Source organism: Silurus aristotelis, assembly GCF_946808225.1.
Source record: "Silurus aristotelis genome assembly, chromosome: 18".
Classification (NCBI taxonomy): domain Eukaryota; kingdom Metazoa; phylum Chordata; class Actinopteri; order Siluriformes; family Siluridae; genus Silurus; species Silurus aristotelis.
Genome location: NC_139591.1, coordinates 10,377,434 through 10,401,820, shown reverse-complemented (window position 1 = coordinate 10,401,820; position 24,387 = coordinate 10,377,434). Strand labels below are relative to the sequence as shown.

At 36.4% G+C, this 24,387-nt stretch overlaps 1 protein-coding gene and 1 long non-coding RNA gene across 3 annotated transcripts in view; one reads left to right on the top strand and one right to left on the bottom strand.

The window, feature by feature from the left end:
- Positions 1-1,817, top strand: part of LOC310741419 — a 355,923-nt gene extending 354,106 nt beyond the window's left edge. The window contains exon 3 of the long non-coding RNA XR_014537934.1: positions 1,725-1,817. This is a non-coding gene — a long non-coding RNA (uncharacterized lncRNA). The remainder of the gene's footprint in view (positions 1-1,724) is intronic.
- tmem120aa (transmembrane protein 120Aa) lies at positions 46-16,952 on the bottom strand. 2 transcript variants are annotated; one of them, XM_083569170.1, is made up of 14 exons: positions 16,698-16,952; positions 13,004-13,122; positions 12,721-12,837; positions 12,464-12,523; positions 12,291-12,386; positions 11,615-11,704; positions 11,367-11,432; positions 8,852-8,913; positions 8,661-8,753; positions 7,558-7,622; positions 6,211-6,279; positions 3,675-5,775; positions 1,022-2,574; positions 46-906 (listed from the first exon to the last, which is right to left on the bottom strand). In XM_083569170.1, the coding sequence occupies exons 1-12, from the start codon at positions 16,773-16,775 to the stop codon at positions 5,665-5,667; spliced, it is 1,026 nt and encodes a 341-aa protein (XP_083425296.1). In that variant the 5' UTR covers positions 16,776-16,952; the 3' UTR covers positions 46-906; positions 1,022-2,574; positions 3,675-5,664. The 2 variants fall into 2 exon arrangements, with proteins under 2 accessions (XP_083425296.1, XP_083425297.1); XM_083569171.1 differs by lacking the exons at positions 46-906; positions 1,022-2,574 and having other exon boundaries at positions 3,787-4,655; positions 4,980-5,775.
- Positions 16,953-24,387: the final 7,435 nt, after the last annotated feature.

The window sequence follows — 24,387 nt, the reverse complement described above, 5'->3', positions numbered from 1 at the left end:
CTTATAAAAAGCTCTTAAGTCATTTTTGGACATTTTTGTCTGTACTCAACCTGGTTACAGCTAAAAATCAATACATAATTTACTAAAAGATTTGCGTACTCAGTATATTTGTCTGGTCGGTTTGGGTCATTACTTTTTATTAATAATTGAACCACTTAATGAGCAGCTCCCGGAAGCAGAGATAAGAGGTTCATTTATTTGAAACCAGGAGGAATTTTGAATCAGACTTAAATTATGAACTAAAATATCAAGTAAATAAGAAATCTTTAGGGATGGATGAATCAATTCTTTGGATAATGAGGTTGGATCAGGAGAATCAATTCTCACATTAGACTATCGATCCTACTTGCATTTTGTTTTTGTTTAGTTTTTTTATAAAATAAGTGACTATTATTTTTCTTAACCTTCATATTTTGTGTAATAGCAGTGGTGTGGCTTTTCAGGAGCTTAATAATAAAAATCAATGAACTCTATAATAAGCTCTTCCTCAATACAATTATTTGTCTTATTTGTGGTACTGCCAAAACAGAATACAAAATACAATAAAGGATGTGTGCAAGCCTTTATTCCAATTTTCAATCTTGTTTCTGTTTCATATTTATGTCCATGTTTGCCCTAACTAACACTGATGTTTATTTGGCTCATTGCCTATATTTGGATCTAAACTTAGATAATAAAAACTTGTACTGCATTTACATCTGTATATATTCTGCCTCACAGGACAATCGTTGCACCAGCATTCTTAGAGACTTTCACTAAAGCATGAGAATTGATCAGTCAGTGAAGAAACTGGCTTTAAGGTAAAATGTGAACTTTTTCTTATTCCTTTACAAAAACCTATAAAAGTAAGTAATGTAGAAACATTGAGTATGGATTTTGTGACAGCATTGTTGAGCAGTTGTTTAACTTTTTTCTAATAAATATAACGAAAGACAAGTCTATTAAATTGAAGTCTTTTTAATATCAGTAATGATAGATTGAGTATGGATTTTGTGACAGCATTGTTGAGCAGTTGTTTAACTTTTTTCTAATAAATATAACGAAAGACAAGTCTATTAATTTGAAGTCTTTTTAATATCAGTAATGATAGATTTAAGAATAAGAAAGATGTGCAGACCTGCAGTAACTACAGGGGAATAAAGTTAATTAGTCACACCATGAAGTTATGGGGAAAAAGTAGTGGAAGCCAGGCTGAGAGAGGAGGTGGCCATCTGTGAGCAACGGTATGGTTTCATGTAGAGGAAGAGCAAACAGACTTATATAAAGCATTATTTGCTTTGAGAATTTTGATGGAGAAGTATAGAGAATACAGAAAGAGTTGCATTGTGTGTTTGTGGATTTAGAGAAAGCGTACGACAGTGTGCCGAGAGAGGAGTTGTGGTATTGTATGAGGAAGCCAGGTGTGTCAGAAGTATGTGAGGGTGGTGCAGGACATGTGACAGCAGTGAAGTGTGCAGCAGGAACGACAGAGTGGTTCAAGGTGAAGGTTGGACTGCATCAAGGATCGGATTTGAACTTTTTCCGTTTGCAGTGGTGATGGCCAGGTTGACGGACGAGGTCAGACAGGAATCTCCGTGGACTATGATGTTTTCAGATAATATTGTGATGAGAGTAGGGAGCAGGTTGAGAAGCGTCTGGAGAGGTGAAGGTACGCACTGGAGAGAAGGGGAATGAAAGTCAGTAGGAGTAACACAGAGGATGTGTGTAAATGAGAGGGAGGGCAGTGGAGTGGTGCGGTTGCAGGGAGAAGAGGTGGAGAAGGTGGTGGAGTTCAGGTACCTGGGGTCAACAGTGCAAAGTAATGGAGAGTGTGTTAGAGAAGTAAAGAGAAGAGTGGCAGGAGTGATTTGTGATAGAAGAGTATCTGCAAGAGTGAAAGGTAAAGTTTATAGGACTGTGGTGAGACCTGCGATGTTGTATGGTTTAGAAACAGTGGTATTGAGTAACAGAGAGGAGGTGGAGCTGGAGGTAGCAGAGTTGAATATGTTGAGGTTTTTGTTAGGAGTGACGACGATGGACAGGATTAGAAACAAGTTTAGTAGAGAGACAGCACATCTAGGACGTTTTGGAGACAAGGTGAGGGAGGCGAGATTGAGATGGTTTGGACATTTGCAGAGGAGGGACATGGGGTATATTGATAGGAGAATGCTGTTGATTGAGCCATCAGGAAGGAGGAAAAGAGGAAGACCAAGGAGGAGGTTTATGGATGTGGTGAGGGAAGACATGCAGGTAGCTGGGTTGAAAGAGACGGATGATCCGCTGTGGCGACACCTGATGGGAGAAGCCGAAATAAGAATGATAGCTTTCAAAAACATTGTTACTGGTATCGTTATTGAAAGTAATTGTTATTGAAAACCGAATGAAATTAAATGTTATTACCCACTTGTAGTAAGTAAATACCCTTGTGCCTACTTCTGGAAGATGTTTATTCAAATCTCACTAGCCAATGAGAGTAAAGCATTGTTAAGACCTTCCCCTGACCTCTCACAAGTGGTTAATGCTAGAATGGTGAACATTAACTTATGGAGCGTAAAAAGCCAAACATTGCTGTTTATTTAAGTGATGGTGCAATACCTTCTTCTTCTTCTTCTTTCGGCTGCTCCCATTAGGGGTCGCCACAGCGGATCATCCGTCTCCATACCACCCTGTCCTCTATATCTGCCTCTTTTACACCAACTACCTGCATGTCTTCCCTCACCACATCCATGAACCTCCTCCTTGGCCTTCCTCTTTTCCTCCTACCTGGTGGCTCCATCTTCAGCATTTTTCTACCAATATAATTCATGTCCCTTCTCTGCACATGTCCAAACCATCTCAATCTCGCCTCCCTCACCTTGTCACCAAAACATCCTACATGTGCTGTCCCTCTAATAAACTCATTTCTAATCTTGTCCATCCTCGTCACTCCCAACGAAAACCTCAACATCTTCAGCTCTGCTACCTCCAGCTCCACCTCCTGTCTTTTACTCAATGCCACTGTCTCTAATCCATACAACATCGCAGGTCTCACCACAGTCCTATAAACTTTCCCTTTCATTCTTGCAGATACTCTTCTATCACAAATCACTCCTGTCACTCTTCTCCACCCACTCCACCCTGCCTGCACTCTTTTCTTTACTTCCATAACACACTCTCCATTACTTTGCACTGTTGACCCCAGGTACCTGAACTCCTCCACCTTCTTCACCTCTTCTCCCTGCAACTGCATCACTCCACTGCCCTCCCTCTCATTCACACACATGTACTCTGTCTTACTCCTACTGACTTTCATTCCCCTTCTCTCCAGCGCATATCTCCACCTCTCCAGGCTCTTCTCAACCTGCTCTCTACTCTCACCACAAATCACAATATCATCTGCAAACATCATAGTCCAGGGAGACTCCTGTCTGACCTCGTCCGTCAACCTGTCCATCACCACTGCAAACAGGAAAGGGCTCAGGGCCGATCCTTGATGCAGTCCAACCTTCACCCTGAACCAGTCTGTCGTACCTACTGCACACTTTACTGCCGTCACACTGTCCTCATACATGTCCTGCACCACCCTCAAATACTTCTCTGACACACCTGACTTCCTCATACAATACCACAACTCCTCTCTCGGCACCCTGTCGTACGCTTTCTCTAAATCCACAAATACACAATGCAGCATGTGAAAAAAAGTGATGGTGCAATACCATTCTACCATATTACTTTTGATTACGATACCAATTACCTTTAAAAACAGTATTGTCAATATTAATACAATACCAGTATTTTTGATTGCCATTTTCACAAATATTAAATAGATTACAATGAACTTGACTTATTTATTAAAAAATATATATCTTAATCAAACAAACTTATAACAGAATATAATCCATTACACAAACTGTTGAATTCTTAACACTAAACCATGTTTAAATTGTCACATGATTTTTTACATTCCTTCCTTTTAGAGATTTTTGTGAAGAAACAAGAGAATGTTGACATTTCCCCCGAGCCTGTTTCTTCTGAAATCTGAGATCGATTCTGCCGTTTTAGGGAACAATTTTATGTCACGCAGGATATGGATGGATGAATATAGTATAAGAACACTTAGAAACTGACAGACAAATCCAAATTGAGATCCAAAACCATACACAGAAAAACAGGCAATGGGTCAGGCGAAATCAAGCCTGGAACAAAGGCTAAGTATATTCAGAGACCTGGATGTACAGAAATAATTTGTGACTGGAAAGATAAACATTTATTCACAAGAATGAATAAATAAGATTTTTTTTGTTAAGTAAATTACTGGCTGTAAAATGTATTCTTACATATATTCTGTTTATTTTGTTGGAATAATATCGTATTTCTAAAAAATACTTTGATGTGTTGATTCTGTTCAGAAAATGGGGAGTACAGTTGGAGTTCATTCAGCAGCGACCAACTGGGTTTGGCAGTACCAAAAATAAGATGTAGAAAAGTATTATTGAAGAGCTGTTCATAGTGTCTGTAGAGTTTATTAAGCTTCTTAGCACCTGCACCATGATTATTACACAAGCTATAAATGTTAAATAAATATTAAACTCACTCCTTCAAACAAAAATCACAAGTAGCCTCAATTACTCTGATGTTAGAATTAATCCTCTGGATAAAACCCCAATATCGCTGCTCTAGGATCGATCCACCCATCCCTAGTTTGAAGACCGTGTCATTGTTTTCAGTTCCAGTCTTCCATCTTCTGCCAAAAACAGTAAACGAGTAAAGTAGAATGTGAGGTTAAGAGGAAATTTAAATTCCATAAAAATTGAATAGAGTATATAACTGGATGAGAAAACTTCTGAATATGTAATTAAGTAATGTTTCTACTAACCAGTGTCCATCTCTTGAATAATCCAATTTTACATTTACATTTACATTTGCGGCATTTAGCAGACGCCCTTATCCAGAGCGACGTACAAAAGTGCTTTGAGTCTCTAGTAATGAATAAATCTACACATGTATGCCAGATTACAAACTTAATATAAATATAATTTAGTTATTATGTTTACTTTTCCTGATCCAGATCAGTAATACAGGTTTTAAAAAAATCTAAACTTTGTGCCGATGTTCCTCCTTGGTTATAGAAGGGCTGTGAATTAAATAACAGTTTGAATATTAACCGTAATGCATTTTAACTTTTGCCTGAATTAAATATATTAGCGTAATGCACAGTATAAGAAGCTGCATTGAGTTAATTTATTTTGGGTTAAAATGTTTATTTTATTTAACTATTAAATGCTCTGTCCCAGTCAGTGTCACAGTGGGTCCTGAGCCCGAGGACTACACCCTGGATGGGATGACTGTTAGTGCACTATATACAAACATACTTCAAACATTGTCAAACTTATTTCAACACAGGAGAAATTACTTCAGCCAATCCACTAACCAGGTGGAAAGAAACTGGAATAAACCACTGCTGGTATGGGCTGAAGAATGCGCACACAGCAACTGATGCTCCAGATTGAACCAAGAGGAGCAAATAATGTTGCCCCAACATTCAGCTCCAGTTATGCAAACTTTAAATTAAAATTTGTAAATTTTTAAAACACATTACAATTTCAGTAAAGTACCACTAAAGATTTAACTTTAGGCAATAATATATGTATACAAGTAATGGCATGAAACATTTGTAGAAAGTTTTTGGGAGTATTTAGCATTCATTCATAAATCTTTTCCTTTGTCCTGATTTGTGTATTTTTGGTAAACTACACCCAGTGTGGTGAAAAAGTTTCCTATAAAAAGCACAAGGAAGGTGGAGCCACACATAAGGACCTGTAAAACAGAAAGGGACGCATTAAATTAGTGAAAGGAAAAGAATAATACAAAAACATCATGATATTGACGACATTGCTAGAACCATATACCAGCAGCTTTGTTCCAATATTGGTTTCCGGAATTTAGCTTGAATTTCCTTTAGTTTGTTAAACAGGCAGTGGCACCTAAGCAATTACCGCTCTAGTTACCAAGAAGAACATCAGCGCTCAAGTTCCAGCACTTCCAAGCTGCCAACATTGGTCCCTTGGTTTATCATGGGCCTTATCGCTCTCTGCTCCAGGGGCACTATATAATGACTTAGGAGCTGTGCTTTACAACTCTGTTTAATATATGTGTGACAAATAATTTTTAGTAATAACAATAATTTGACCTCAATTCATCAACAAACTGGATAGGCTTTAAATGAATTTTTGCAATAGTGTTATGTGTTACCTGCCACTCTTTCCATTCAGGCAGTTGAGCCATTTGGAAAAGTGTGATTCCATTGTAGAGTTGCCAAAACTGAACGTACAAAAGATAAAATGACAAAAAAAAAAATAATGTTACAATCATACAGTGAACTCAGTCTTTATTTCAAGACACACTGGTATAATCTGGCATTGCAAAATATATTCTGTGCTAAGATCTAAGTCTAAGATGAACTGTAACTCTGGGTTTTTTTTTTGTGCAATTTGTCTGAGCACTATGCAGTTTGATCTTGGGGTGAATTTGCTGGGATGTCCACTTTGCAACTGTCTTAAATAGTTTTGTTTGTCACAAATGTTCATTACTGTTGCTGTTGGGTTAACAAATTCACCCCAAGATCAAACTGTATAGTGCACAGACAAATAGCACAAAAAAAAAAAAAAAGTGTTACATTTAGTTCCTTAAATCCTGTGGAAACAGCAATTTTTCCAGCGGTGAGAGCGCCGCATCCTAACCACTAGACCACCAGGGAAGTGAGGTTGTATTTAAATTAGGGCTGTCAAAATTAAATGTAAATGTGTTAACTAATTTTTTAACGGCAAAAATTTTATTAACATGCAATTAATGCATTTCTGTTTGACCATTTGTATAAAAAATATAAATAAATAAATATTTAAGAGGCGAAATATAAATATAAAAGAAGCAAAACTTTTAACACAACATTTATTCACGACATGCTTTCTTTACTCAGATATAAAAAAATAAATAAACTCATGCTCTATGTTGAGTTTGGGTTCACTAATAATAAACATAAATTTGCATAAAGCATCTATTTGTCCATGCCAATGTTGATTAGAGTATTAAAATACTTGAAAATATCAATTTAAGGTACATTTAGAACAGATAAAAATGTGTGATTAAGTTGTGATTAATCAAAAGTTAACTCTTGACAACCATGCTATTTAATCGCGATTCAATATTTTATTCAATTGACAGCCCTAATTTAAATCATTTTAAGACCTGATGATTATGCTCTGATACGTAAAACCATAGAATTCAAATAGAGATTACTTTAATTTCATTTTGATGTGTCCGTTTTGAACAACTAAACATTCTATGCTGTATAATTGTAAATTGGCTTTGGAAAAAGAATGCAAATATTTATTAGTATAAATGATGTGCAATACTTATGCTACAATGTAATAAAAACCATGTAGACTGTGTAGGTTCAATATAATTCAATTCATACTTTATTTATATAGCACCTAACAACTACAAGGTAGAACCTAGGTGCTGAACAAAGTGCAAAATTCAATGTGCAAATTATAGTAATACAATTATTTTCAGTGACAAGAAACCCACTGTGATACTCACATGGCCAAAGAAAAGGAAAGGCAACAGAAATGTTAGTCCTCTCCACATCCAGGACTGAAATCCCTCTGTGGATAGAACATAGACATACTGTTTTATTACAAGGAATTTGAAAGGATTTGTGTGAGCACAAATAATTTCCCTAGATGTTGTTTTTTCCGAATTACTCGCTTCATTTAGTCCATTTAACTACAAAAGGAGCATTGTGTTTCCCCACGGACCATTATTACCGATGCACCACCCACTAGACTCTGAACAGGTAACCACAGAAGATGCTGCAAAATGAAAAAGAGCACTCCAGAGAAGATTCATATAGAAGCCAGTTAAATGAAGGAATAAAGTCAAGTCAGAATTGCGAGAAAAAAAATCTGAATAACAAAAAATAAACTCAATGTTGGAATTAAGCATATTCTTTTTTTATGTGGTGGTTACGGGTTTCCATAGGATTCAGGCCAAAGTTTCAAAACGACAAAATGTTTCCAAAGTTTGGGATCATTTCAAATCACTTTACAGTATGTTATAAAAAATTTTATTTATTTATGTACATGCATTTTGATGGTATATATGGCAAACTGGTTTTGTTAAATGGTTTTAGTTTTCACAGATATTCTTGTATGCAGAAAAAATTCTTTTTTTTTTTTAATTAATTTCATTCATTTTAAGAGACCTGTCTTATTTACTCTTGTATATTTGGTATTGTTTTTTTTAATAAAGAAAAAGTACTTCTTTTCCGATTACTTGATTAAACATTGGGAATAATCTGTAGAATACTCAATTACTAAAATAATCGATGGCTACATTCCTAGTGGACTCTGATATGATATAATGTTTTACGTTGCACTAAATTTTTAAGAGGCCGAAAAAAATGCCATTAATGACAGGCAAACGTTAATTTTTTTTTTTCTGAATACCAATAGTGTAGTAAGTGTAATAATTAAAAGTGTATGTTCTGTTGGTCTGTGCTGAGCCGGAGATGTCAGTAAGTGTACAAATATTTATATTGTGTTTGATATTTCTGTGTATTTTATGTACTCATAGTGTATGCCTAAATTTCCAACAGAATATGTCGGGATACTGAAAACCATTTGGAGTATACAGTAGCTCACCAACTGTCAGGTCCATATTGTGTCTCTCTCCTAGGGCACGAAGCCGGTACAGACAGCCACTCTGGTAGTAGTACTGAAGAAACTGGACAAAATCTAGATGAGATATGAGTGGGAAATTTGTATCTATAAACAAATACCAACCTTTTAATATAAATCTGAAAGAAATTAGATTTTAAAATAAGCTATATTACTTATATACATAGAGTAAGACAGGAACTGGTTCCTAAACATTTGGTAGAGTTCTCCTTCAGGCCTATAAAACAAAGGTGACATCAGTAATTCCTGGTTTACTTTTCACTGTCTGACACTGAATATACTGTAAAGGTAAATAGTTTAAGTGATATATATATATATATAGTGAGGAAAATAAGTATTTGAACACTCTGCTATTTTACAAGTTCTCCCACTTAGAAATCATGGAGGGGTCTGAAATTGTCATCGTAGGTGCATGTCCACTGTGAGAGACATAATCTAAAAAAAAAAAAAAAAAAGAAATCACAATATATGATTTTTAAACTATTTATTTGTATGATACAGCTGCAAATAAGTATTTGAACACCTGTCTATCAGCTAGAATTCTGACCCTCAAAGACCTGTTAGTCTGCCTTTAAAATGTCTACCTCCACTACATTTATTATCCTAAATTAGATGCACCTGTTTGAGGTCGTTAGCTGCATAAAGACACCTGTCCACCCCATACAATCAGTAAGAATCCAACTACTAACATGGCCAAGACCAAAGAGCTGTCCAAAGACACTAGAGACAAAATTGTACACCTCCACAAGGCTGGAAAGGGCTACAGGGAAATTGCCAAGCAGCTTGGTAAAAAAAGGTCCACTGTTGGAGCAATAATTAGAAAATAGAAGAAGCTAAACATGACTGTCAATCTCCCGCGGACTGGGCCTCCATGCAAGATCTCACCTCGTGGGGTCTCAATGATCCTAAGGTAGGTGAGAAATCAGCCCAGAACGACACGGGAGGAGCTGGTCAATGACCTGAAAAGAGCTGGGACCACCGTTTCCAAGGTTACTGTTGGTAATACACTAAGACGTCATGGTTTGAAATCATGCATGGCACGGAAGGTTCCCCTGCTTAAACCAGCACATGTCCAGGCACGTCTTAAGTTTGCCAATGACCATTTGGATGATCCAGAGGAGTCATGGAAGAAAGTCATGTGGTCAGATGAGACCAAAATAGAACTTTTGGGTCATAATTCCACTAAATGTGTTTGGAGGAAGAAGAATGATGAGTACCATCCCAAGAACACCATCTCTACTGTGAAGCATGGGGGTGGTAGCATCATGCTTTGAGGGTGTTTTTCTGCACATGGGACAGGGCGACTGCACTGTATTAAGGAGCGGATGACCGGGGCCATGTATTGCGAGATTTTGGGGAACAACCTCCTTCCCTCAGTTAGAGCATTGAAGATGGGTCGAGGCTGGGTCTTCCAACATGACAATGACCCGAAGCACACAGCCAGGATAACCAAGGAGTGGCTCTGTAAGAAGCATATCAAGGTCAAGCTCAAACTCCGTGTTTCTCAGTGACAGGCCAGAAACCTGACTGATCTAGAGAAGATCTGTGTGGAGGAGTGGGCCAAAATCCCTCCTGCAGTGTGTGCAAACCTGGTGAAAAACTACAGGAAACAGTTTACCTCTGTAATTGGAAACAAAGGCTACTGTACCAAATATTAACATTGACTTTCTCAGGTGTTCAAATACTTATTTGCAGCTGTATCATACAAATAAATAGTTTAAAAATCATACATTGTGATTTCTGGATTTTTTTTTTCACAGTGGACATGCACCTACGATGACAATTTCAGACCCCTCCATGATTTCTAAGTGGGAGAACTTGCAAAATAGCAGGGTGTTCAAATACTTATTTTCCTCACTGTGTATGTATATATATATATATATATATAATTTGACCATGCAATTGGGTTTAAAAGTCTTTTATTTCATTTAAGATTGAAGATAAACTGGAAAGCTTTAAAAAAAGTTTTAAATATTTAAAACAATGTCTTGAATATGTATTTGCGAGTGGAGAGCGGAGCGGTAAGAAACAGCTGCAGCTGATGAGACTCATCAGTGCGCTCTCTAAAAAGAGAAGACAGACACCAAAAAAATTTAAAATAAAAGTGAATAAAGGCGCTCTGCTTCGTGAATTATTGACTGTCTCTCTTTCTTCCAGCACAGAACAAGTGAATTGTTACAATGTACTTTTCACATTTCTGTACTACTTTAATAAACTAATTTAAATGTAAGCAAAACTGTTATTTTGACTGTTTTGTGCAGAAGGTGAGATTTTCCTTGTGCATAAACATTTTAAATGAAGCAAATGTTCAGATGACATACCAAATACTACCAAACTCTTAAAAGCATGGACAGAAAATTAATTAGCTTTCACTCAAGTTGTCAATAATATCATTTGCAAAGGCAAATTTTCAATTAGGAAAAAAATATAAATAGGAGCATTTCCCTAGTGTTCTCAGATAATTGGGCCCATTGTATATACTGATTCAATATATTTATGTAGTTAATATATACCAACATTTTGCAGTGAACTGCAAATAGCATCTTTAACAGAAAACAACAGTAATATATCTGCTACAGCTTAAGTTTTACACTTGTCTTAGGTTTAGTTTTGTACAACTAAAATAATTACAATATTTTTTTCTCCTGAACAGGATACAGCATATCTTACCAAGTCAGCATTACTCCCGAGAGGAAAGTTGAAACATAATGTTGAAATACCCACCAGCCCTTAATCCTGCAACACCAAAAGACACAACAAATTGAACACAACTGAGTGGTATCATAAATATACTGCACTAAAGAGAGAATTTAAACCATTACATTTGGTACATCCAGTTCAAATAAACATATAATACAATAATTTTATTTTTCTATTGTGATTTAAAAATGTGCTTTTTTAATGCAGAAATTACTTACTTTGTGCCATTAATAATGAGTATACTCTCTCTTATCGTCAAGGTGCAGTAGTACCATACCAACAGAAAGTTGAGAAGTGCATCAAGCACTCTGTTAATGGAAAAAAAAAAGTTCAGTATGGTTAAAAAAATCATCTATGCATTCATTTCTTCCAAAAGAAAAAATATATAAACTGTGTATACTTAAACCAACTTGAGGGCTGCCAGGGTAGGAAAAGCACCTTTGAATATAGTGTTGTTTTCATTCAATTATTTCCTTACCGAGTATTACTGACAAAGTCATCAAATAAAAGGCTATCACTATATCACATTGGTTGTCTTGTCATTCTCTTCAAACTGTTGTATTGTAAAACCATGTTTACATATGTATCAATACTTTAGACAGTTTGTTAAAGTGCAAAACACAATTTTTAAATCCGCTTTTTCGATGACAAGAATGCGAATTAGAAAAGCGGAGTTAGGGAGGGCCTTTTACCTGCTGCTTACTTGAGGTCACGGTCACAAGGTGATGATTTTTTATTACTTTTACAAGGAACTAAGCAAAAAAATAAACCATCCTGATGGTCTGATATAAAAGGAAGTAAGACGGTAAACATCTATCTAACATAGTTGTGGCAGCGTGTGTGGGGACGAGTTCGCACCTGCTGCCACAATAGTAAAGAAGATGCTGGACTTACCTGTAGCTGACCACAAATCGGCACGTAAAGGAGAAAAGCAGCAGTATGACAGTCAGGTAGAGCTTGAACTTCTCATATTCATCTTTATAAGCAAATCTAAATGAAAAGTTTACAGTTTTATAGTGTCATTACAGGATTAGAAATACTATTTAAGACTGTAATAAAATACTTACTTGGCCTGTTTGTTAAGGAGGGTAACATTTACATTTCCAAGTACAAGACTGAGGTATAACCTAGAACACAGAGTAAATCAAAAGTATTGCAAAACATTAACCAAAGTTCTAGTGTAATTAAAAACTATTACATCGATATCATTTACCATCCAAAAACCTAGACTTGCAAAGACACAGCTCTCATTAAGTCAACAATGCTTTCAACTTAATGGCTGATAAAGTGTATTGAAGGTGTGGTTGCCTCGCATTTGTTATACCCGTTTTTCCTTGGAAGGAAAGCCTCCATCTCAAAAAATACATTTGGTCGTTCTTTTATTGATTCTTGGATCCCACCTATAGTGCTTATGTACTCTGGGCACCCGTTCTGTTTGCATCTAAAGAAATAGACAACAATACATATCTGTTTTAAAGTGAATATAAATGCATTTTCCTCTCAGTACAGTCTCTACACATTTTTTTTTTTTTTTTTTTTACCAGGATTTGACTAAGCTTGCATAAGAAACCACTTTAACAAACATTTAATGCCAAAGCAAATCATACTCTTCAAGTGAAGCTGAAAGTTCTTTGAGCTTTTTCCTCTGTCGTGAAATAGAAGTGGAACAGCTATTCTGTAATTTGGAAACCTCCTCCAGCTTTTGTTTGTAAAGGCGATGGGTTTCCTGAAAAAGGAGTAAGAAACACTTCAGATTATCTGCACAAATAACAACTAAGCAAATAATAAAAGGTAAACATTTATTTAGATGGCTACAATACATATTTCTATGTATACAGGGTATTAATTTTTATATTATAACATTTACATGTATGCTATTTGACAGACGCCCCTTTCCATAGCGACTTATAATTAGCGTATTTTCCGGACTATAAGCCGCTACTTCTTTCCCACGTTTTGAACCCAGCGGCTTAAACAACGAAGTGGCTAATTTATGAATTTTTCCTGGGTTTTTCCCGGTTTCACAAACTTCAAGGCAAAAAACTGAGCGACATGGGAGAAAAACTTTCACCGGTGTTGATTTTTAAACGAACGACGATGACAAAAGATAAACTCCCGAGAGAAATAGTTGTGAAAGGAAGGAGGAAGACAGTGAACAATGACTTTCTTGGTCGGCTACTGATTAGATACAAGCCGTTGTAGCGCGTTGAGTCTGGGTGAAGGGTGAGCTCACTAACTCCAGTTGCAACAACAGACAGGTTTCCAAAACTCGTGCTTTTTAATTTTCTTGGCAACAGCGTTATGGGTTAGTCAAAGAAACTTAGAAATGAGCATCAGAAAATAATGAGCACATAATCCTCAGTCTCACACGCGCACACATGCAGTAATAGCGGAAGAATGCAGTGCAGGCTATTCCCAAAATGCCGATCTGCTCTTAAAGGAGCCACAACATATTTCACCCGTTCCACCGTGTAACAGACACTCTCTTTCGGTAAAGCCTGTGTAAAGTTTATTAGTTTCAGTGTAAAATTTAGCGTGTGAGGCTTATATAAGGGTGCGCTTTATAGTCCGGAAATTACGGTATCTGGTTTGTACACTAAGCAGTTACGTTTTAAGGGCCTTGCTCAAGGGCTAAGTAGTGGCAGCTTGGTGATACTGGCATTGATACTGGCATCTTTCAATCAGAAGTACAACACCTTAAACAACAAACTACGACTTATTACAGCAACTTTGTTGCTACAAGGCTGACGTTTGATTATTGTTAACTTTAAACTATTTACTAAATTATTTTCTGTTCCACATTAAAAGATCAAGACTTCTTGTATTTCTTTTGCACAAAAGCTATCTGTATGCACGAAATCTCTATCTCTATTCACATAAGCTTATTTATTATTTAACGTATTTCTGGTAGAATCTCAGTCAGTGTATTAGCGGCAAAACTCATTCATACAATTTATTTTACAACAAGATGATTACCGTAACTTCCGGACTATAAAGCGCACCCATATATAAGCTGAATTTTACAAATATTTTTATTTTTAACATAAATAACCCGCACCTGTCTATAAGCCGCAGGTGTCTACACTAATGTACTTTACACAGGCTTAAATGAAAGACACTAAATGCAATATGTTGTGCTTCTATTAGGAGCATAGCGGTATTTTGGGAAAAGCACGTCACTGCATTCTCCGGTATTACTGCATGTGGAGACTGAGGATTATGAGGACTAACCCATAACGCTGTTGCCAAGAAAAATAAAAAAGCACGAGTTTTGGAAGCCTGTCTGTGCTTATATGATTTGTGTTGCAACTGGAGTTACCGAGCTCTCCCTTCACCCAGACTCAACGCGCTACAACGGCTTGTATCTAAACAGTAGCCGACCAAGTAAGTCATTGTTCACTGTCTTCCTCCTTCCTTTCACAACTACAGTGGTACCTTGACCTACGAGTGCATTCACGTACGAGTTTTCCGAGGTACGAGAGGTCACTCGTCGAATTTTTTGCTTTCTTATGCGAGCAAAAAATTGAGGTACGAGCTCGAGACGCCGCTGCTAGATGGGGAAGCGAAGCCAGAAAGCGAAGATTGTGACGAAAATTAAGATAAGCAAAGAAGAAAAAGTTAAAATTTGAAAGTTTAGGGATACGTAGTGTACAGGAGTGATAGTAAAAAAGGCGCTTCGTTGTTTGAGACGCGGGGTTCAAAACGTGGGAAAAAAGTAGCGGCGTATAGTCCGAAAAATACGGTAAGCCTAGAGATCCATGAAGATACTGAGCAACTCAAGAACTATGAGAATGTATTTGAGCTGTTAATAATATAAACAGTCTACTACAATGGCTTATGACTACAGGTTTCATGAGCAGTTCTGCATTTAAGGACCCATCGCTGTAATGAACAGACATTCGATGCCATCCAGACGAGGATGGGTTTCCTTTTGAGTCTGGTTCAAAAAGGAAAAAGAAGGTACTAGAATGTACCTAAAAGAGTTAGCCTTGTTGTTCCAGCTGGACCCGATCAGCATACAGCAATGTCCCTCTGAACATTGGTACATTTTGTACCTTCTTGTTTGTACCTCTAAAAGACCATTTATCATAATATTAAGATGAACTGATTTGGAACTGATAATAGGATGTCATTTTAAACCATACTAGGACACAAAGGTACATTACTATCACTAAGGGTGCATAAATGTTCTTTTAGAGGTACAAACAAAAAGCTACAAAAATGTAGTTGCTGTACCCTGCTGGTGTCCAGCTGGAGGGACACATCTTTTGTACTTTTTTTAGGATCATTTATGTACCTTTTTTTTGTGTGTTCTGTGTTCCTTTCAAGGTTTCTTCATCAGACCGTTTTTTTTTGTTTGTTTTTTTTTACACTGTCATCATTTGCGTTCTTATTGGGGATAAACATCCAGACGCTAGCATATAAATTCAATATTTTATAACCTATTTATTTCTGTAATGCTGCTTTGGTTCAATGAACAATGTTAAAAGCGCTGTGCAAATAAAACTGAATAGAATTATGAGAATATTAACGACATTCACAGTAATGTGGGGAAACAAGTGTAATATAGGATCCTCTCCTGCGCATCTTCACACAGTTATCGCCAGGAGCGAAAACAACTTCCGACGCTGCACCGGATGTAACTCAGCTGTCTGAGACAAAACGCGGAAGAAAGCAATAGTTCTGTGAACGCCGTGCATAAAAGAGAAGAAAATGGCATATGAAGTGTCATTTGAGTGTCTGTAAAATATAATATTAAATATTAAAATATTAAATATGCTATCAGGGCCGTTATTGAAAATTCATACAGTAATAATTTTTCATAGTGGGCAGTTATGCAACATAGTGAGTATTTATGTAAAATATTTTTATATCCAGTTTTTAGGTTTTCGAAGTGGCATAATAAATAAGCAAACATTTACCCAAAGCACTGACTGAATTGTAATGTATTTTAATTGCTATTCATAGCGCCATCTACAGGCGACACGCCCGTAAAACCCTAAACTATAGAACGTGGAACCAATAAATTAATAAAGCAGCCAACTCCAAACTTATGTTTGATGGTGGTGTTGATGGAAAACATAATGACTGTCGAGTAGACAGAAGGAGACCAGATAACGTTTTTAGTTCTCTGTTCAGCACAGAGTTTATTCATAGATAGTAACGCTTAAATAAGCTCCAACAGACTGGCTAGTTACAGAGCCCGCGCTAAAGCAGATTTATACGCTGATTCGTCGGCTACAATGGTTGGATTCAATGTTATGTGAATAAAAGTAAATCTATAAACTGTTTTCCTCTCACCTGAACTTGTTGATAGTCCTTTTCGAGATCTTCCCATTCCTTCAAACATTCGGTCAACGAGGATGGACTAAAAAGCATATTGGGAGAGGTGCTGAATAAAAACTGTAAACCGCTTTGATACCGAAACAGATAGCGATTTCTCTGCCGCTTTTCTCTTGCTGGAGTGAAGGAGTTTTGAGACAAAGTCGGTTCAATACCAAATGGAGCCGCATTTAATCGACCGTACTAATGGAGTACAGTCCGTTATATTACACCCCACCTAGTGCACTCTCTTAGTCAGAAATTATTATTGGGTAACGCACAGGATTCGTCATTATAAAATAAAGGACCCCGGTTTAGTAAATGGTAAATTTTATTCTTACTCAATCAAACACAGTTATTGGCATCCTTCCACAGGACGGGTAAAAATAAAATAAAATAAAATAAAATAAAATAAAATAAAATAAAATAAAATAAATAAATAAATAAATAAAATATATATATATATATATATATATATATATATATATATATATATATATATATATATATATATATATATATATATATATATTTATACAAATTGTAAATCTGTAAATGTGTAAATATGTATAATAATAATTGTTCACTGTGCATTAACAACCCATTCTCAGAAGAAATCATATTAAATTGAGCAAAGGCAATATGGATTTTGTCTTAGATGAGATGCAAATTATAAAAAAATAAAAAAGCTATTTTTCTATCCCTAACTTTAACCTTCACATCTTGAAGTTATGCAATATCTGGTAAGAAGGCTTGCCCCATTTATTTTCAAATACTGCATACAAACTCACCACAACTTACATAGCTTTGTAGCTTTGTTTATAATCTAAATTTTAAACTTAATTTATAATAAATTATATATATATATATATATATATATATATATATATATATATATATATATATATATATATATATATATATATATATATATATATATATATAAAAATGTGGAAAAATGTGGTAGAAAAAGGTTCAGCGAATCCCATTCAAGAATTTGGGGGAGATTCACAAAGAGTGGACTGCAGCTTCAAGAGCCACCATGCACAGACATATCCATGGACTCATTCCTTGTGTTAAGACACTCTTTATCCAGAGACATCAGAGGTGTCTTAACTGGACAAAGGACAAAAAGGACTGCACTGTTGCTCAGTGGGCCAAAGTCGTCTTTTCAGATGAAAGAAAAGAAAATGTAGCATTTCATTTGGAAATCAAGGGCCCAGAGTCTGGAAGAAGAGAGGAGAGGCACAGAATCCAAGTTGCTTAAGGTCCAGTGTAAAGTTTGCACAGTCAGTGGCGGTTTGGGGAGTCATGTCATCTGCTGGTGTTGGTTCACTGTGTTTTTATCAAGGTCAGCACAGCCATCTACCAGGAAGTTGTAGAGCACTTCATGCTTCCCTCTGCTGACCAGCTTTATGGAGATGCTGATTTCATTTTCCAGCAGGATTTGGCACCTGCCCACACCGCCAAAAACCCCAAAAGTTGGTTAAATGACCATGGTGCTGGTGTGCTTGACTTGCCAGCAAACTTACCAGACCTGAACCCTATAGAGAATCTATAGGGTATTGTCAAGAGGAAAATGAGAAACAAATTAAATTAATTCATTTTGGCTGAAGTGTAGCCTACAGCCTAACCTGTTTACAGCAGCGACTCATTGTAGGATTGGTGGATGCCAACCACTGTAAACACGAACATGCAACTTTGCAGTTGTGGTTAGGTTGAAATTTGCTCATAGATTTCATTTTTAAACAGCTTTTATATTTTTTATGTTTTTTTTTTTTTTAAAGCATATCATTTATGGTTGTCAATAATAGCAGTTTTTTGGTGCTGAGTTTCTCCAAATTGATTCTGAATAATTCAGATTGCTTTCATTTATTTATTTCAAAATGTTTTGTGTTGTGCTGTACATTGTTTTTATACTTAAGATTTGAAAGGAACATTTTTAAAGGCTCAACACAACAGCTTTCATGATGCAGAAGCCACTTTAGTTTTTGATCCTGAATATATTATTCAGCTTGTTTTGTTATTTATTTTAAAAATCCTTGTGATTTTTAATGATATTCTAATTTATTGACACCTCACTTGGCACCCTGTCGTACACAGTTACATCCTTAGATGAAAATCAACTGAATTAAAACAGAATAATTAAACAAATGAAAAAAAAATACTGAATTACCAGCTTCACTTATAGTTTGACTTTATTTTTGTAAAATTTCTACAAAGCATTCTTTTACACTTAACAAGGGTTTATATTTTATTGAAAATGTTTTGATGTGGTTGCTTTAGTCTTTATTTTTATGGGTGGTTTCTAATTATTCTAATTCTAATTTTCTATTCTTTATAAGAGTAATATGACTTTAAGGGAACTTGCCGAACTAAAGGATTTTGAAAACATTATGCTGGGTGCCAAAATAGTAAAAAAAAATCCCAACATGCTTTGCAGCACAAATTAATTATCCAGCTGAATTTTGCTTACTATCCCTTCATTTATTTTTATTTTTATGTTGTTTAATTTGTTATGACTTTTTACTAGACCTGACCAGACCTGATCTGTTTTGTTTTTGTTCTGTTTTTTTTTTTTTAAAACAAATTTTAAAAGGTCAAAGTCCAAGAGCAACACGAAAGCAAACACTGATCTCCATTATTGTCAGAGAACCACCAGGCACTCAGCCTCTCCCTCCTACAAATCACCTACACCTGTCCTCCTTCTACTAATCACCCACACCTGTCCTCTATTTACCTGTCCCGTTTATAAGGTCCCTATTCCCCTTCACTCACTGTCCAAACTACCAGTTACGACCATAGAGCACCCGGACTCCCTACCTCTCTTGTTCCCTGTGCTTCCATGCTCCAAGCAGGCGATGCTTCTAAGGGAGCACTCAGTTAAGGGTATAATTTGCTCCAGTCACCTCTGTTGTGTGTGTATGTTAAGACAATAAAAGACATTCTGTGTTACTCCCGGTTTCTGATGCTTGGTCTATCCGTGACAATTACGGTGATTCAAAAGAAAGTACACCTAAACACCTAAAACTTGTTTATTTGTAACTATGTATGATTGATGCAGTTTAATTGGCCAATTTTAGAGCAGTCAGTTTCTGTAAACAAAATGACAACTCGAGCTGACAGTATTTTACAGTTAATTTACAGAACAATTTTTCACAATGTAAAGCACCAGTTTAACTGTATTTTTTATGGTACATTTCTGGCAACCATGGCTGCCAGTTTTTTACCGTAAATTTGACAGGATTTATTTTACAATGTACACCAAAGTTTACACTTTTCTTACTTAGGGAGTTATAACTTTAAGGGTTTTTGTGGAGAATGCACAGTATGCTGTGTTAAACTCTAAGATCCCCCCACACACGTGCACACACACACACACACACACACACACATTTATATATATATATATATATATATATATATATATATATATATATATATATATATATATATGTATATGTATATATATATATATATATATATATATATATATATATATATATATATATGTATATACAGTCCTTTAAAAATGAAAGTATGCCATCATTGCATGGTTTTAGGATCAGGGCATAATAAAAAAAAAACAGGTATACTGTATCACACATGAATAGAACAGCATTCCTTATATATACACCAGCATATATATATATATATATAAATATATATATATATATATATATATATATATATATATATATATATATATATATATATATATATATGTATATATATATATATATATATATATATATATATATATATGTATATATATATATATATATATATATATATATATATATATATATATATATATATATATATGTATATACAGTATATATAAATATATATACAGTGAGGAAAATAAGTATTTGAACAAAAAGTATTTTTTGGCCAAGACCAAAGAGCTGTCCAAAGACACTAGAGACAAAATTGTACACCTCCACAAGGCTGGAAAGAGCTATGGGGAAATTGCCAAGCAGTTGGTGAAAAAAGGTCCACTCTATATATATATATATATATATATATATATATATATATATATATATATATATATATATATATATATATATATATATATATATATATGTATATACAGTCCTTTAAAAATGAAAGTATGCCATCATTGCATGGTTTTAGGATCAGGGCATAATAAAAAAAAAAAAGGTATACTGTATCACACATGAATAGAACAGCATTCCTTTCCCAAAACTCCAGCAACTGTTCTCCTCAGTTCACAGATGTATATAGACTGTTCTTAAAAGAAGAGAGGATGATACACAGTGGAAAACATGGCTACGAGTTTTTTCCTTTAAATGTTACATTTTCTCAATTTAAACTTTTGTTGCCATCTTCTTCTTTCGGCTTCTCCCATCAGGGGTTGCCACAGCAGATCATCCGTCTCCATACCCCCCTGTTCTCTACATCTGCCTCTTTCACACCAACCACCTGCATGTCTTTCCTCACCACATCCATGAACCTCCTCCTTGGTCTTTCTCTTTTCCTCCTTCCTGGTGGCTCCATCCTCAGCATTCTCCTACCGATATACCCCATGTTCCTCCTCTGCACATATCCAAACCATCTCAATCTCGCCTCCCTCACCTTGTCTCCAAAATGTCTCACATGCGTTGTCCTTCTAATAAACTCATTTCTAATCCTGTCCATTCTTGTCACTCCCAATAAAAATCTCAGCATCTTCGGCTCTGCTACCTCCAGCTCCGCCTCCTGTCTTTTACTCAATGCCACTGTCTCTAATCCATACAACATCGCAGGTCTTACCACAGTCCTATAAACTTGCAGATACCCTTTATCACAAATCACTCCTTTTACTCTTCTCCACCCACTCCACCTGGCCTGCAATCTTTTCTTTACTTCTCTAACACACTCTATTACTTTGCACTGTTGACCCCAGGTACCTTAACTCCTCCACCTTCTCCACCTCTTTTTCCTGCAACCGCACCACTCCACTGCCCTCCCTCTCATTCACACACATGTACTTTGTCTTACTCCTACTGACTTTCATTCCCCTTCTCTCCAGCACGTACGTCACCTCTCCAAGCTCTTCTCAACCTACTCCATACTCTCACCACAAATCACAATATCATCCGCAAACATCATAGTCCAGGTCCAACCTTCACCTTGAACCAGTCTGTCATTCCTACTGCACAATTCACTGCTGTCACACTGCCCTCATACATGTCCTGCACCAACCTGACATACATCTCCAACACACCTGACTTCCTCATACAATACCACAACTCCTCTCTCGCCACCATGTCGTACGCTTTCACTTAATTCACAAACACACAATGCAACTCCTTTTTAACTTCTCTATACTTCTCCATCAACATTCTCATAACAAATAATGCATCTGTGGTGCTCTTCCTCTGCATTAAACCATACTGTTGCTCAAAGATGGTCACCTCTTCTCTCAGCCTGGCTTCCACTACTCATTCCCATAACTTCATGGTGTGACTGATCAACTTTATTCCCCTGTAGTTACTGCAGGTCTGCACATCACCCTTATTCTTAAAGATCGGTACCAGCACACTCCTTCTCCATTCCTCAGGCATCCTCTCACCTTCCAGAATCTTGTTAAACAATCTGGGTAAAAACTCCACTGCCATCTCTCCTAAACATCTCCATGCTTCTACCGGTATTTCATCTGGTCCAACCGACTTTCTATCTTCATCCTCTTCATCGCTGCTCTCACTTCCTCCTTACTAATCCTATCCACTTTCTGCTTCACTATCTTCACACCATCCAACCTTCTCTCTTTCTCATTTTCCTCATTCAGCAGCAGCTCAAAATATTCCCTTCATCTTCTCAACACACTCTTCTCACTAGTCAACTCATTAACATCTTTATTCTTTATTGCTCTAACTTGCAGCACATTCTTCCCAGCTCGGTCCCTCTGCCTGGCCAATCGGTATAAATCCTTTTCTCCTTCCTTAGTGTCCAACTTCACATACAGCTCATCATATGCCTTTTCCTTGGCTTTCGCTACATCCCTCTTTACCTGCTGTGGCATCTCCTTGAACTCCTGCCTACTTTTCTCATCACTCTGTCAATCCCAATTCTGTTTTGCCAACCTCTTTTTCCTTATGCTTTCCTGAACTTTCTCATTTTACCACCACGTCTCTTTGTCTTCCTTTCTATTTCCAGATGTCACACCAAGTACCTTTCTAGCTGCCTTCCTTATCACTCCTGCAGTAGTTGCCCAATCATCCAGCATCTCTTCACCACCACCGAGCCCCTGTCTGACCTCTTCCCTGAATCTCACACTACAGTCCATTACTTCCTCCATCTCACAGCCGACTTGTGGAGCATAAGCACTGATGGCAATTTTCATCACCCCTTCAACTTTCAGCTTCACGTTCATCACCCTATCAGAAACTCTCTTCACCTCCACTACACTCTTACTGTACTCTTTCTTCAGAATCACCCCTACACCATTTCTCTTTCCATCCACACCATGATAGAACAGTTTAAAGCCACCTCTAATGTTCCTGGACTAACTTCCTTTCCACTTGGTCTCCTAAACACACAACATGTCTACCTTTCTCCTGTCCATCATATCAGCTACCGCTTCCCCTTTACCAGTCATAGTACCCACATTCAAAGTACCAACACTAACCTCCACTCTCCTACACTTTTGCTTTTCCTGCCATCCCTGTAGATGTCTTCCTCCTCTCCTTCTCCACCTTCGGCCAACAGTAGCCCAATTTCCACCGGTACCCTGTTGGCTAACAATACCTATGGCTGTCATTGATAACCCAGGCTTCGACCGATCTGGTATGAAATTCTTATTCATGATCTACATATTCGATTTGGCACAAGTTTTTTATGCTGGATGCCCTTTCCTAAGGGCCCATTTATCCGGGCTTGGGACCGACACTAAGAGTGCACTGGCTTGTGCAACCCAAATGGCTGGGTTTATGTTCTATTGTATCAGATTGTTTATCAGATTTCAAATCATTGCATTTTGTTTTTATTTACATACTCTCAATTCTCTTTTTAGAATTAGGGTTGTATTACATTCATGCCAATAAAGTTGAATGATAAAAAAAAAAAAAAACTAAATTAAATAGAATTGAATTTGGGGTAGCAGCGTGGTAGTTACTGTTTTTTCCGCATCATTCATTAATGTATGCGAGAACAGGAAATTACTTTTTTCTCTGATATTCCATAATTCCATCTAAACCTTTAATACGCAGCTTCGTTCATTAATAAAGGGATTAAATGTTGCATTGGCCAAATGTATAACACGGTCCGTTATCTTTCTTACATAAAACTGCCTTAAGGGAGTTTTATAGTTACATAGATATTCAAGATGTTATACATAAAAACATTAGGAGCTACTGTAAAAGAGGTTTAACACTGATTTCCGACTATAGATTTATATAGATTTTTAATGTTCAAATGTAAATGTAAATTTAGGATTAAGTTGTTTTGTATTGGAAAATGATAGGAAATTTACTTTGTATTTGTTTAGCTATTAGTGACAATCAAACTAATTATTTAAGTGATGAAGCGGTTTACTTTGTCGCTGCAAAAACCAATTAAAGTCCCGGTAGTTTGTTGAAACTTTAGAAGGTGCAGAACGCTAAGTTCTCTCTCTCTCTCTCTCTCTCTCTCTCTCTCTCTCTCTCTCTCTCTCTCTTGAGAG